Below are 14,903 nucleotides of genomic sequence, written 5' to 3' on the forward strand. Positions count from 1 at the left end.
ATTCTGACCGGAACTTAGACGTCGGACGTAATTTCGCGACGGACCTGAACATGCTGAAAGGAGTTAGCTCACGTTTTTATAGTTACGCAAGTTTTAAATGAATAAAGTTGTTAATATAAAGTATTATCTTTGTTGGGAACGACATGGGGGTTGTAAGACACGTCGTGTGCGCCATGTCGGGTGGAGTTGACAGCTCTGTGGCAGCTCTACTATTAAAGAGAAGAGGTGAGACATTCTTGGGAAACTAAACAGTTTAAAACACCACCTCAGTTACCCCAAAGTAGCCGTGTGTTTGTTTCCTCGCTGCAAACTCAACAGACGTTGGTCTGTTGTTCCTAAATGTGCTTCTTAAAGTGCTGACAGTTGTTGTGGGTGTCTGCCACTCGAAGGCTACAATGTGACAGGGGTGTTCATGAAGAACTGGGACTCTCTGGATGAGAGTGGAGTTTGCAGCACAGAGAGGGATTGTGACGACGCCTACAGAGTGTGCCAGACTCTGGACATCCCTTTCCACCAGGTGTCCTATGTCAAAGAATACTGGCACGACGTATTTAGGTATTCGTCCTTAAAAGAAACCATTTGCAGCTAATGTGACCTATGTTCTGAGTTACAGTTGTCCCCAATGTATTTGCAGCAACCTGCTGAAGGAATACGAAAAGGGTAGGACGCCAAACCCCGATATACTCTGCAACAAATACATCAAATTTAACCATTTCCACAAGTACGCCATCCACACTTTAGGTAAGTATGCTTTTAAAATAACATATTTCGAATCTTTATGGCTTCTAACATGTGCCTGCTGTCAAATAAGTGAGCAGCATATCAAAACCCGGCATAAAAACCTGCTAATTACCAGATTAAAAATGTCCTTTTTTTAATGAATAATCAAGTGGGGAGCTAATAACATGTATATTATTTCTAAACCACTGCGTTCACTTGCTTGTACTTACAAAATAAGAAATAAAATTAAGATGTTAGCCCAGTTTTTTGTTTTTTCAAAAGTCCGGTTTATTATTTATTTGTTGGCTTGAGTTTTTTTTTGTTTTTTGTTCTGTTTAATTTATATTTTCAGTGCAGTGTCGGTGTAAATGCTTAATAATAACTAAAAGGACAGGTGTTATTTTGTTTGTATTAAGTCAGTGCAATTTTTGGCAATGTTGGATCACGTTTATGGCGTATATGGAGTCCTTATATCCTGCTGAAATACCCAATGAGGATCCATTTTCTCCTCCTGCTAAATGATCCAATAGGACTTCACAAAGACCTTGTTCTGATTGGCTGACAACCTGCACTATTTGCTTTGCACGTAAATGGGTGCGCTTTGCTTTTGCTTCAGGCGCCGATGCCATGGCAACCGGTCATTACGCCAGGACGTCCCAGGAGGATGAGGAAGTTTTCCAGCAGTCGCACACGACCCGACCCACCACACTGTTCAGGGATCGATTCGAGATCAGAAACCGTAAGCGTTCGGCTCCGTTTTCAGTCAAACCCATCTCTCTCTCCAGCACATTTGTTCGTATCAAACGTGCTGTAACTCTCCTGCACTTCTTGTTTCTCTTCTCCTGGATTCCTTCCCTTCAGCCGTGAAGCTGTGCAAAGGAGCCGACCTGGCCAAAGACCAGACTTTCTTCCTCAGCCAGATTTCGCAGGACGCCTTACGGAAAACCCTCTTCCCACTCGCCGGACTCACCAAGGAGTTTGTGAAAAAGATGGCTGCTGAAGCCGGGTTTCACCACGTGTTAAAAAAGAAAGAGGTATAAGGAAAAACAGACGTGTCCAATTAGTCATTGAGCTCTGCTTGTTCTACTCACGTCGGAACCTTAAGTCCTCTATTCTTACAGAGCATGGGCATTTGCTTCATTGGAGAGAGAAATTTTGAAAACTTCATTTTAGAGGTGAGATGCAAGTCTTTTTTTTTTTTTTCCCTCGTTTTTTTCTCTGTCTCTGATTTCTGACATCTTTTTGGTGAAAAAGTGAGAATCTACCACAGTTTTGTTTTACCTGTCAGTATCTGGAGCCTAAACCTGGGAACTTTGTGTCTATTGAGGACGGGACGGTGAAAGGAACACATAAAGGTCTGGTTATCATAGTAATTATGCAAAGCCTTTGCATTGAAAATGTCTTAGTGTTCTTGTCTCCTGCTTGTGGTTCTTCTACAGGTTGGTTTACGCTGACCCTGGGCCAGCGGGCGAGGATAGGTGGCCAGAAGGATGCCTGGTTTGTGGTCGATAAAGATATTGTCACCGGCGATGTGTTTGTGGTGAGAACATCTTTTTTTTTTTTTCTTCACCTCAGTTTTATGGAATTGTACTCGGATTTTATGTGACATCCCTACTGCTGGATGATATGGCTGAAAAATGTATCACAATATAAGTGTTTTGTTGCTAGGTGACCCAAATAGTGAATAAGTTAGTTGACGCTGCCAGCGTTTCTTCGCGAGACATGACCAGGTCTTTCCTCTGACTACGTCCCCCAGAATGCTGTGCGATTCTGTATCAGAATTCAGTGAAATTATTGAATATTCTATTAGAATTTGATTTTGATCAATCGCGATGTATATAGTTATTGATCTATTATCCAGCCCTAGTTAGACCAAAATAAAACATTGCAAAATCATTGTAAACTTTTATAAAGATACATCTAGAGATATGGTATGTAGTTTGGCATAAATACCATTGCAACAAGGTATTAGTTTTACTAATGAAAGCAACTGATTAGCGTCTCCGTAGCTCAAATAATGCTTGAACTACGACCCCAAATCGACCCCAAGTCCCAGATTGGTTTGTTTTCTAACTATACAGCCAGGCAGAGATTTAAAGAGGAGTGGCAAAAGCAAATGAGGTGGATTAGCAGTTCTTGCTAACAACTGTTGGTGACATCCAGGACAGGTGGAATATCGCCTCTGCTGCCTGGATATCGAGCAGTTAGTATGTCATGACACAGTCATACACCAGCAGTCTTCAGTCAGAGGTGTCTCAATATTTGTTGCAAGACTGACTGCTATCATAGAGCCTTATGAGTTACGACAACATCTACTTTCTTTTGGAATAAATCAATAATTTTTGAATTGAATATAAATATGTATGAACAACTTTGGGAGCCACTGTATGCTGCATTACCCCATCCAGCATCCCAAAAATGTTGGGTTTCATGATATATTCTCACTAGCATCGGTATCGGCCAATATCAGTCATTTTTTAACATGTCTGTATCTGTACAGACAGATATCTGTGTTTATCAGACAGATTAATACCGATAATTTATCTGTCTGATAAATACCGGTATTGGACTTCTACAACCCTTGTTGTATTTTTGTTGTATCTTCTTGTATTTTCGTTTTGTCATTTGTTTCTTACGGGGAATGCAAGGAGGTTGGTCAAGTGTTGTTTGGGGGTTTTTTTTGGTCATGTGACCATGATAGTGATGCAGCCAAGAATTGTGGGGAGTTTAACTAAAGCAGTGGTGGTCGGAATAAATTTATTATCTGTAAATATTGGTTATCGGTCACAACAGCGATGTTAATATCTGCCAAAATGTTCATATTGGTGTAACGCCACAAAAACGCATTAAACACATCCTGTTTCAGGCTCCGACCACCAATCACCCGGCTCTCTTCCGTGACACGGCGCGGACCGACCGCTTCCACTGGATCGCCTCGGATCCTCCCGCGGAGCTGGTCAGGACCCAGATGATGGAGTGCCACTTCCGCTTCATCCACCAGATGGCGCTCAGTGAGTCTGGCCGCCTCAGAGCAACTTAAGGTGACGGCAAAGCGACGCGGATTCACTCTGAACGTCCTTCCCCTGCAGTTCCCTGCACCGTGACTCTGAACATGGACGGTTCGGTGTGGATTTCTCTCTCTCAGCCGGTCAGAGCGCTGACGCCCGGACAGGTATCGAGTCAAGCACCGCTCCAAGACTTTCCCTCCCATGTCGATTTCATGAGGGTAGGTCTTTAACTCCGGTCGCTGGCTCTGTCCCTGCCTCAGTTTGCAGTTCTCTACAAAGGCGACGAATGCCTGGGCAGCGGCAAGATGGTCCAGCTGGGGCCCAGCGAATTCACACTGCAGAAGGGACGCGAAAGGCTAGTGGCGAACCTGCAGCAGAACGACGAGCCGATCCCCGATCCAGCTGGCTGAGATCAGAGATCAGTGCTCCGAGTGCGACCATCTTGGATTTGCCTGTCTGGTACATTAGGTAGCACGAGGAGATGTTTATAGTGATTTTACTCAACCTTTCGGTCTCAGTGGGGTTTATTATACAAGGATAAAACAGTAGGAGGAAAGGGTTAAGTTTTGCTGCTAAGTGTTTTGATAAATCCTTACGTCAAAATGGAGACTTTATAGTAATAAGATGGTTTACTGAGAAAAAATAATAGATTTCTAGACCATACGCTACTACTGACTTCTAAAAGGACACAGATGAAATATAAAGTGGACAGACGGTCCACATTATATTTATTCTAAAACTGTATAATCTCGTGTAAATGTATTAAAAATGTGTAAAGTTATTTTTATAAAAAAAATAAAATAAAATCACGAAGGGACTGCAACTCAGAACAGAGAGGTTCTGCAAATTATTCGCCGGTGGAAAAAGTCCAGCATTTTCGCATGGAGACCAGCTGTGTCGAAGGGTACGACCATGCCTGCAGCAAAGCACGGCGGTGGCTTAGTGATGCTGGTGGGCCGAGGCCCCTCCTCCGGTTCTGGAGACCTGCAGCTCACAGAGGGCGCGACGGATCCCGTCCGGGGAGGAAATGTCACGTCGTCTGAGTTAGAGATGGTATGTTGCAGCCGTTTTGTTTGATGGGAGCACTGCACCACTAGTAAAGCACGGTGATGGTGGATTGGCATTATGATATTTTTTTTTAAATCACAAGACCTTGGTCACTGAGTTGATTATGAACTCCTCTATATACTGTTGTAAAATGTGAAGTTATGTGTGTTGAAATAGATCGGAAAGCAAAGCAATTATCTGAAACCAACAAATAGCCATAAACCTAAAAAAAACTTAAACCAAAATCTAATGAGAAAGGGAGGATGGAACATAAAGTTAGCAACGTATCATCTGTGAAAGTGTTTTAAAACAATTAAACCTTGGGGTGTACTTACCAAGTGAAACGGTGGAAACTGTTTCATGTTGGTTGTAGATTTAAAGTGAGATGCAGATCAGGATGTTTGTATGAAATGTTCTGATACATATGAACTGTACATCTCTGTTCTTTTTGGCTCTAATATACGTTTTTGGTGTTATAGAAAAACTTCCAGTCAATTGGCAAATGATGACTGTTTTGAGTTTGTAATCTGCTCACTTTCATTGCAGTGTTTCTTTCTGGAATGTCACAGATGGAACAAACGGAACTCATAAAAATGACTCAATAAAACTGAATATTTAAGGGATAACGCGGTTCCTGTTCCGAAGACGTAAGTTATCCTGCTTGGAAACCAACTGTCTTTTTTGTTTTGTTTTTCTTTCTACTTTTTGTATGCATTAGTCTATCAAACCACAAGGGGGGGCTATGACACAAGATTCCCAACTGAAACTTTAGTTTGGCAAGAACTCATTCTATTTTAATGCAATTTTAGAGATTTTTTTAAATCATTATTATTAATCCATCACTAAAAAAACACAGACTATTTACAAAACTGCATAAATCGAATAAAACAAACAATAATTCAGTTATCCTAAGTCTACATTATTTTAAAAATCTTTGACCCAAATATGTGATCCTGGTTTTATTTCAGAGCAGAGCCAGGAGGGAGTTGTGTAAAAATATAAACATTAATGATTAAACCAGCGGTGCTAGTCCTTTTCCCTTTTAATATAATATACATTTTTATCACTGGATAAAAATGTATATTATGCATCTAATGCCGTCTAGCCTGGGGCGTCGTTGACCTCTTTCACCTCATGGTGGCGCCACTGATCCTCTGTTCTTGTCACGGAAAGTTGTCAGTTTTATTATAGGATTTATTTGTAACACCAGTGTGGATGAAATGTGTTCACAACGCAGCAACAGACAATACATTGAAATAAAAATGCTAAATTGGGAGTTTTAACATAACTTGTATACCTTTGTCATCTCTTTCGTGTTTGAAATTATTATTAAACCTATCTTCTACCATCAGAATAAGTTATTTTGTAGTAATTAAAATTTACGGAAATGTTCATGTTTTGATACATTTCTAAGTGTGATTACAAGAATATTGTAAATTTTAAGACAAAGCAGAACTTTTTAGAAATGAAATTTTCAGTAATTTTAAACTTCTATCTAAAGTGTCAGAGCAAATTAAACAGCATGCCCTTTATTCACAAACTTAGCATAATCACAACTATGTAGGTCAATGATATGGCAACCACTGTAGGTTTATATTGTGTAAACTTATCATTTAGAAAGTAGCACAACCAATTAAAAAGTGATACAATTCTTTAAAAACTTGACTATTATATTATATTTCTCAGTACTTATGAACACCTAAAAGTTTAAAGTATATTAGATGAAATTAAACTAGCCATTGAAAAACCGTCACACGTGATGTTGAAGCAGAATCATTCTTAATGAACCTCATTAGCAGTATGATTACAAGTATTGTATTTATCAATTCCCTAAAATCTTTAACAATGTAAAATAATATTCAAATTTGAAATCTAGAGACTGAGTTGATTTGAAGTTACTGACCAGCTGATCTGCTCCAATCTTTTGTAATGTGATTTATCCAATTATACAGGAAGCAGACATTTGTGTTTCTTCAGTTTGGTTTGCAAATTTTGGATTGTAAATTCCCGCAGTATTCATACTACATTCTATGTTTATTGTCAGTAAACATTTGTTAGTGAAGACTATATACACCACCGGCAAGTCTCTTTAAACCTAAACTGACTCTTGATAAACTTCTGAGAAATATATTCAGTGAGAATTTAAGTGATGCTTGGTTCGCTTGTGTCTCGGGCCGGCTCTGTGGCTCAGAAGACAGATACAATCCTGAAGCGCACTCTGAAAACTTCTCAGTAATGATACTTTTTCACTTTTATAGCTGCATAAAACTTCTGCAAAAGCACAGGATTTTATTTTTATGTTTTAAACAATGCTCTTGTTCTCATTGGTCATCCTGCCAGGGGCAAATCTCCATCAGAAAAAGAAAAGCCCCCACTTGGGAACGCAGCAGGTTTATGGAAATAAGTTGAGGAGGAAGAGGGGAGGAGGTAGTGGAGGAGGAGATCCACGGAGCCATTTTGTACTCATTTTAAACTCAGTTGGCTACACGCAGCCGCCGCGCGCTCTGGATACGCTGACACCATGGATACCGAGCGCCTTTTCCTGCGTTAAAACTCCACAATGAGGGATAAAAGTAAAATGCGGTGTTGGGAGAGTTAAGCCTTTACTGGAGCCCTTTCGGTGAACCTGACTGGGATCTGGCAGGTATCCGGGCATGGAGCCGGCGATGTGTCGGATTTGGATCTGTGTCCTGCTCGCAGTGCCGCTTGCGGGATGTTTGGAGATGCACCTTTCGGAGACTTTACAGCCCGGGAGCATTTTGGCAAACCTGTCTCTGGGACCTGGTTGGACGTATAACATTGACAGGACTTTATCTCCTAACTTCATCCAGACGCTTTTCCAAGTTGGGAAGCGCAGCGGGGTGATCCGCCTGTCCCGCAGGATTCAGTGCGCGCACACGCCGAGGAACCCAGCGCCTGTTTATTTCAGAGCAGGTTCCTCAACGTCCGGGGACGCGACTCTGACGCATTTTAACGTGTTTGTCCACGGACAGGACTGTTTTATAAAGTACAAGAGAAAGACTGAGCCGGACTTTCACATTGAACACGTTTTGAAAGTGAAGTCAGCTTCCTGTTTACTCGCAGGTAAATTGTTATTGGATGTAAAGAAACTTTTGCCAGCATCCACGCAAAGTATAACCCTTTTAAATACTAAATGTGTTGGAAATGACTTTGCTGCGGCGTTCATGCGTGGAGATTTGTTCCTAGTCAACGACTTGTGCCTTGAACACAAAGAAAAGGTGGATTTGCACTGCACCCTGCATGGCTCTCCAGGCAGCAGGCTGTCTGTGCAGCTGAGTTTGACTCTGTCACAACATGAAAGTACCTACAGAAAGTCTGGCAAACTGATCCACCGGGGGAAGCGTCAGGTTAACTCAGGTCCGCGGTTCCAGATCTCCACCTATCAGGTGTCTGTTCCTGAGAACGAGCCCCCAGACACTCATGTCATCAACCTAAAAGCAGTTGATCCGGATGATGGCGAGGCAGGGAGGCTGGAGTACAGCATGAAGTCTCCTCAAGACAAGAGGTCTGATAATTACTTTCGAATCGATGCAAAGACGGGGAGCGTATCGACCATCCAGCAGCTTGATAGAGAACTAATGGACACACATGTTTTCTTAGTTTTTGCAACTGACAATGGCACCCCAAAAAGATCGACCAGTTCTATCCTGACCATCACAGTTAGTGACAAAAATGACCACAGGCCGGTGTTTGAGCAAAAGAATTACAAAATTAACATCAGGGAGAATGTGGAGGTTGGTTTTGAGGTGATGACCATACGTGCCACTGATGGTGATGCCCCTTCCAATGCCAATATGGTTTATAAAATTGTCAATGATGACGGTATCAACTCTGTGTTTGAGATCGACTCCCGGAACGGCCTGGTGAGGATCAGGGAGCGGCCTGACAGAGAGACCCGAGCCCAGTATAAGCTGATCGTTGAGGCTGATGACCAGGGCAAGGACCCTCATCCTCTGACTGCCACTGCCACAGTTCAGATCACTGTGGAGGATGAAAATGACAACTATCCCCAGTTTAGTGAGAAGCGGTACGAGGTACAGGTCCCAGAGAACGTAGCTGTCAACACTAAAGTTATACAAGTGGAAGCGACTGACAAAGACGAGGGGAATAACGCCAAAGTTCAGTACAGCATCATCAGCGGCAACATTAAAGGCCAGTTCTACATAAACTCTGAAAAGGGTGAGATTAATGTCATCAACCCTCTGGACTATGAGATGATTCGGGAGTATAATCTAAGGATCAAAGCTTACGATGGTGGCAGGCCCCCATTGATGAATAATACTGGAATGGTAGTGGTGCGTGTGGTGGACATCAACGACAATGCTCCTATGTTTGTCAGCACTCCTTTCCAGGCCACTGTGTTGGAAAATGTCCCTGTCGGTTATTCTGTTATTCACATTCAAGCAATAGATGGCGATTCAGGAGAAAACGCTCGTCTGGAATACCGGCTCACTGACACAACACCTGGTTTCCCGTTCACCATCAACAACAGCACCGGCTGGATTACAGTTGCTGAAGAGCTGGACAGGGAGACTACTGACTTCTACACCTTTGGCGTTGTGGCAAGAGATCATGGGAGGCCTGCTATGTCTTCATCAGCCACCGTCAGCATCATGGTGCTGGACGTGAATGACAACGTCCCCGCATTTACTGAAAAGACATACTCTTTAAAGATCAATGAAGATGCGGTTGTGGGGACCAGTGTGCTGACCGTGACAGCTGTGGACAGGGACATTAACAGTGTGGTGACTTACCAGATCTTCAGTGGAAACACCAGAAACCGCTTTTCCATCACCAGCCAGAGTGGTGGGGGCCTCATCACCCTGGCCCTTCCCCTGGACTACAAGCAAGAGCGGCAGTACGTCCTGACCGTCATGGCGAGCGATGGGACACTCTACGACACGGCTCAGATTTTCATCAATGTGTCGGATGCAAATACACACCGGCCTGTTTTTCAGACCAGTGGCAACCTGCAGGTGCTTCTTGGTGAGGAAAAACCTATAGGCTCTTTTGTGACTATGATCACTGCAACAGATGATGACACGGGGGAGAACGCTCGCATCACGTATGTCATGGAAGATAATGTTCCACAATTTAAGATAGACCCTGATACTGGTGTAATCACTACACAGATGGAGATCGACTATGAACACCAAGCGTCCTACACGTTAGCCATCATTGCCAGAGACAATGGCATCCCTCAGAAATCTGATACCACTTATGTGGAGATTAGAATTGAGGATGCTAATGACAATGCTCCCATCTTTAACAAAGATTCATACAAGGGGCGTGTACTTGAAGATGCACCTATCCAAACCAGTGTTCTCCAGATTGTTGCGTCAGACAGAGATTCTGACTCCAATGGAAGGCTGAGTTACACCTTTCAGGGTGGAGAAGATGGAGAGGGCGATTTCACCATCGAAACATATTCTGGAATAATTCGAACTGCTCGCAAACTGGACCGCGAGAACGTTGCTTTTTACAACTTGAAGGCATTAGCTGTGGATAGAGGGCTTCCTCCTCTGAAGGCAGTTGTTTCTGTTAATATTTCAGTCCTAGACATAAACGACAATGCTCCGGTGTTTGAGAAGGATGAGCTTTTTATCTATGTGGAGGAAAACAGCCAAGTGGGGTCCGTTGTTGCCCAAATCACTGCCACTGACCCAGACGAGGGCACCAATGCTCAGATTATGTACCAGATTGTGGAAGGAAATATTCCTGAAGTTTTTCAGCTCGACATTTTTAACGGCGACCTCATTGCGCTCACAGACTTGGATTACGAGACCAAAACAGAATACATCATTGTAGTCCAGGCCACCTCGGCCCCATTGGTGAGCCGGGCTACTGTACACATCCGGCTAGTGGACATGAATGACAACATACCTGTACTGCAGAACTTTGAGATCATCTTCAACAACTACGTCACCAACAAGTCCAACAGTTTTCCAACTGGAATTATTGGAAAGGTACCAGCCCATGATCCAGATGTGTCGGATAAGCTGCGTTACAAGTTTGAATCTGGAAATGACCTCAGTTTGCTACTGTTGAATGAAGACACTGGGGATCTGAGACTGAGCAGGGATCTGGATAATGACAGAGCTCTGGAAGCCCCCATGACCATTTCTGTCTCAGGTGAGTAAATGCCTCATTGTTTCAGTTCTCCTTCTTGCTAAAAGCACTGCTTGTAAAGTTGGGTTTATGTTGGATCAGTATTTCCAAACAAAAATGGAAATGTTACATGAAAAACTCTGCTGGGCCAAAACATCATTTTCTGTTGAACAGGAGAAGTGGCAAGTTTCAGGTGTAGCATTGAGTGCAGGATCAGTTAAAGTGTTGGCTGCAGGCTCTGTGCAGGATCCGGTTGTGCTGCTTTCTGGGTGATGAATCCATTGTGTGCAAGTGGTTGGTTTGGGTAATAAAAAAAGGTGCTATTATCAGGGCACTCTTGTAGCTGAGCTGCTTTGTTGTTGCACTCGTGGTTTGGTGTCGAAAGAAGGAGCTCAAGTATGCCGAGGATTTATTTCCCTCATTTTTTTGGTCTTCTGCAGAAGCACTGCAGGGGGGGAGTTTAATGGACATCTTGTGGCAAGTTGTTCACAGATGCAACAAAAGACTTGCTTTGCATACTTTCTTGCACTTAGTCCCTGGATTGTTGAGCTAAAGTTGAAAGAAGTGTCTGGAACATGAGTTTTGATCTTTAGGCATTCTTCCTGCAAGGTCATGTAGAAAGAATTTACTCCAAGTATCTTTTTTTTCCTAAGACAGAAGCAGACTTTGTTCTTTAAAGTTAAAGATTAGTGAGATGCGGGTACTTGGGCATTCTCACTTTAACCAGCTGGACTCACTGTGGCAGAAAATCTCTAACATTAATAAGGCAGATCCATAGAGTAGCTAACCTGTCACCCACTGGCAGCTAATTGCTTTAACGTCCCCCTTTTTTCTTTTCCTCTATTTTTTTCACTGTCCTTCTTTCACCTTGACTTGCTCTCACACAGCACTTTAAGCCCAGAAATAGGCAAACAACACGACTAAAGCTGTTCATTCATCTTTCTCCCACTGTGTCACCCTGTCATGTTTCTAAGGACAGGAATGCCAGTATATTAACCACGCATAATAAACTGAGAAACTGCTCCAGTTCAGGGTGCGTTAGGGGAACCTACATTTCCAGTCGCATTTTCTAAAGCTAGAAATGTGCTGGCAGATATTTTCTCCTGGTTTTCCATGTCTGGGTTTGGGCCAAAACCATTGGCATAATAATGAACTGACCCCGTAGACCATTTTGTGACTTTCACTCGCGGTTCACTCTTTTTGTCTACCAGTAATTTTTCTGATTGACCCACACTTTGTTTTTGTCTTTGGAACAAAGGTAGATTGGCTCTCTTTCTGAGTGCTTTATGGCAGTTGACCCTCAGAGCATCCTAGGCAAGCTACTCACCAGGTTATAACCCTTATAGCCCTCATTCGGGGCCTCCTGATTCATGCTTGTCAATACCCAGCCGACGAGCTTTGGTGTATCCTTGACAACAGGGACCTCTTGATTGTCCCTATGGGGGGGCTTGAACCCCTTTGCTGTATCACCTCTTCAGAAATAAGCATGTGTTTCTGCACAATTTAACAGATGTGCATGAGACACTAAGGAGACATCCTAACGTTCACTTTTTTAGGGTTCACGCTGATGTCAAGTGCTTAGTAACTATTACTTGATGCTTTGACCTCTTGACCCAGGTGTCCAGGGAGAGGAAAGCCCAAGGGGACTTTTATGCAATCAGGATTTTAACAAGCTCTAAGAGACTAGACACCAAACGTGTTCTGAAATCTTTTGAATTGAGTTCCCTCTAGCTACCTTGGTCAAGAATCACATTTTTGTTTCCTCCTGGTTATTGTTTTGACCTTTTCTTGGTCACTGCTTTAGAGACTTTTAGTCATCCTCCATGCTTAATGCCTGCCTAAATACAGTGAAATGTCTTGGTTTTTACGCTTTAAATTGGGAGAAGGGAGCATTGATTTTTTTTTTCTTTCTGTTTAAAAAGACTGTTACTGGAAATTTAGCAAGGCTATCCTTAAATGCATGCAAAAAAATACTTTGCAGAGACTTTTATCATTGTGAGTGTCAGGCCTGAGAACATTTTTCTAGCCTTCCCCTGAAATACAAGACAGCCCTGATAACTCTAAGATTCACTTGTTTAACACACTTTGATAGCCACAACACTGCTCCATCTGTCCCCTTTCTCCATCAATGTGATGTGCGTGTGCGTGTGTGTGTATCCAAGACGGTAGCTCAGCGGTTTAGTGGATAAGGGCTATGTGTAGGAACACGCCCTGCTTACCCTGCTTGTCATATTCCACTTAAAACCTCTGGTGTTTTCTCTGTTCACTGATAGATGAGTACGAGACATTTTCAGAGCATTTTCTGCGTGCTCTGCCGATGCACTAGCTGAAACTGTGATTTTAAGGTGAATTTAAATGTCAAAAAAAATTGTGCTAATCAAAATGACCTCTTGACCTCACCTACACTAGTAATTTGTTCCCAAGGCGGGTCTTACTTTAATTAAACAAAAGAAACGGTCTGTAGGAGTTAAGGCCAGATTTTGATCTCCCTCTGTTTATTTAATCTCTCTTTGACTCAGTTATCAGGTCTGATGAGGTATTGATCTCGTATTGGAACCCTTCAGATTAACGTGTTTCTCTTTAGGAAGCATCCTGGATTGATGGGAATGATGAGGGCTACTATGGAAGCATGTGCAAACAGGCTTTAGGTGGAGTTTTTTAAGAAACGCTGCATTGGGAGATTGTTACTGAAACGATTAGGAATGACTGGAGCTATATAGCCTTTTTCCACCCGCTCTGATCTCTCCTTTTGCCTCACCTTCAGTAGACGACACGGCATGATGCTACACGCACTCATACACCCCACCGCTCCGCTCTCCAGGCCTCCCCTCTTTTCTCCCTATAGGGCTTTTTTTATTGAGCTTCCCAGCCTTTGAGTTTGCTTCTTAATCCCATTGGAGGAGCTGCATAGCTCAGCTTTTTCGAATTTCTTTTCACCACCCGAACCCAAGCAGCACTTTCTCTGCCGCCTCCCAATCCCTCCTTTCTCAAACTGCATAATAAGATTTTCACAGAGACAAGGAACTTTAAGCTTGTTTCCAATTCAAGCCAAGAAAAACACTGTTTTCCGTGAGCACACCCAGTTTTCACAAACTCCGGGAGGCATCAGAGCTTTTTACACCAACAGACGAGTCTCTCTTTGCTGTTTTGGTCTCGACTATGTTTTGCACCTTGAGTTAATTATGTGTTTTTATTCAATCTTTAGACCTGCTAAATCAACTCATCCACTTTTTACATTGACTCGAAAAAATATTGATACCCCTTAAATCTTTTCAGACTTCGTCACATTTCACCCAGAAGGTGGAAATATGTGTTTCAAAGGGTTCTGGAAAAAACCAAACTCTAAAAGTTATGTAAATTTGCATTCGACCTCCTTACTCACTGCTTTGTAGAACTGCCTTTTAAGTCAATCAAACCTATTAGTGACTTTATGCACATATCAATTTCCATGTAGATTTTAACCTGTCTCACCAGAATACTTTCTTTGACATGCTTGCTGAGTCCCCAGCACCTTTTTCTTCCTCTTGTTGGTGTGTCTGACACACACCATGCCCCCTGATTTGTCACCCCTCATGTTGAGGTCGCAGCGGGGTGAGCGTGCATCAGTGAACTGTCAGAAAACTTCTCTTGATTAATTTACTGTAAGTTGAACTGCAGATTTATGGCTATGATCAGGGAGTTATGAAACAGCTGAGTTATTGGAAAAGACAAGTCAATCCCCGCATGAGTCAAAGAACAGAGATTAGCTTCCAGGACTTCCCTTTTTTCTGATGGGTGAAAGGGCTTCACAGACAGCGGGAACCTCTTACTTTTGGTGGCTTAACATGTGTAGTAACAGGTATTACTGTAGGTGATCACGATCATCCCGTAGCTGTTCTTGGCTCCTCCCCCTTTCTCTTCCTGGCTTTAGTTTTTCAAACTGTTTCCTACAGTACCTCTCACGTCATTCCCAACATTGTCCTGTCGGTGTCCATGGAAACTTCCCACTCGGTCATCATG

The 14,903-nt window shown here is 42.7% G+C and overlaps 2 protein-coding genes across 5 annotated transcripts in view; both read left to right on the forward strand.

Annotated features, from left to right (window-relative positions):
• The first annotated feature begins 7 nt into the window (after positions 1–7).
• On the forward strand, positions 8–6,113 carry trmu (tRNA 5-methylaminomethyl-2-thiouridylate methyltransferase). Of its 2 annotated transcripts, none has more exons than XM_044108340.1 (11): positions 8–225; positions 390–555; positions 635–741; positions 1,337–1,459; positions 1,582–1,754; positions 1,842–1,895; positions 2,009–2,075; positions 2,160–2,260; positions 3,587–3,731; positions 3,810–3,892; positions 3,989–6,113. In XM_044108340.1, the coding sequence occupies exons 1-11, from the start codon at positions 144–146 to the stop codon at positions 4,136–4,138; spliced, it is 1,251 nt and encodes a 416-aa protein (XP_043964275.1). In that variant the 5' UTR covers positions 8–143; the 3' UTR covers positions 4,139–6,113. The 2 variants fall into 2 exon arrangements, with proteins under 2 accessions (XP_043964275.1, XP_043964276.1); XM_044108341.1 differs by having other exon boundaries at positions 111–225; positions 355–555.
• Positions 6,114–7,254: 1,141 nt separating this feature from the next.
• Positions 7,255–14,903, forward strand: part of celsr1a (cadherin EGF LAG seven-pass G-type receptor 1a) — an 84,697-nt gene continuing 77,048 nt past the window's right edge. For all 3 annotated transcript variants that reach the window (XM_044108825.1, XM_044108824.1, XM_044108827.1), the window contains exon 1: positions 7,255–10,928. In XM_044108825.1, coding sequence (XP_043964760.1) covers positions 7,430–10,928 — 3,499 coding nt within the window. In that variant the 5' untranslated portion in view covers positions 7,255–7,429. The remainder of the gene's footprint in view (positions 10,929–14,903) is intronic.

The sequence above is a fragment of the Gambusia affinis genome, linkage group LG23 (genome assembly GCF_019740435.1).
Source record: "Gambusia affinis linkage group LG23, SWU_Gaff_1.0, whole genome shotgun sequence".
NCBI lineage: Eukaryota > Metazoa > Chordata > Actinopteri > Cyprinodontiformes > Poeciliidae > Gambusia > Gambusia affinis.

Bases quoted from the DNA above. Each gene is read 5' to 3' on its own strand.
- trmu (XM_044108340.1), top strand. From the start codon at position 144: ATGGGGGTTGTAAGACACGTCGTGTGCGCCATGTCGGGTGGAGTTGAC. The intron at 742-1,336 runs GTAAGTATGCTT...CTTTTGCTTCAG, and splicing joins GTACGCCATCCACACTTTAG to GCGCCGATGCCATGGCAACC. The intron at 3,732-3,809 runs GTGAGTCTGGCC...CTTCCCCTGCAG, and splicing joins CATCCACCAGATGGCGCTCA to TTCCCTGCACCGTGACTCTG.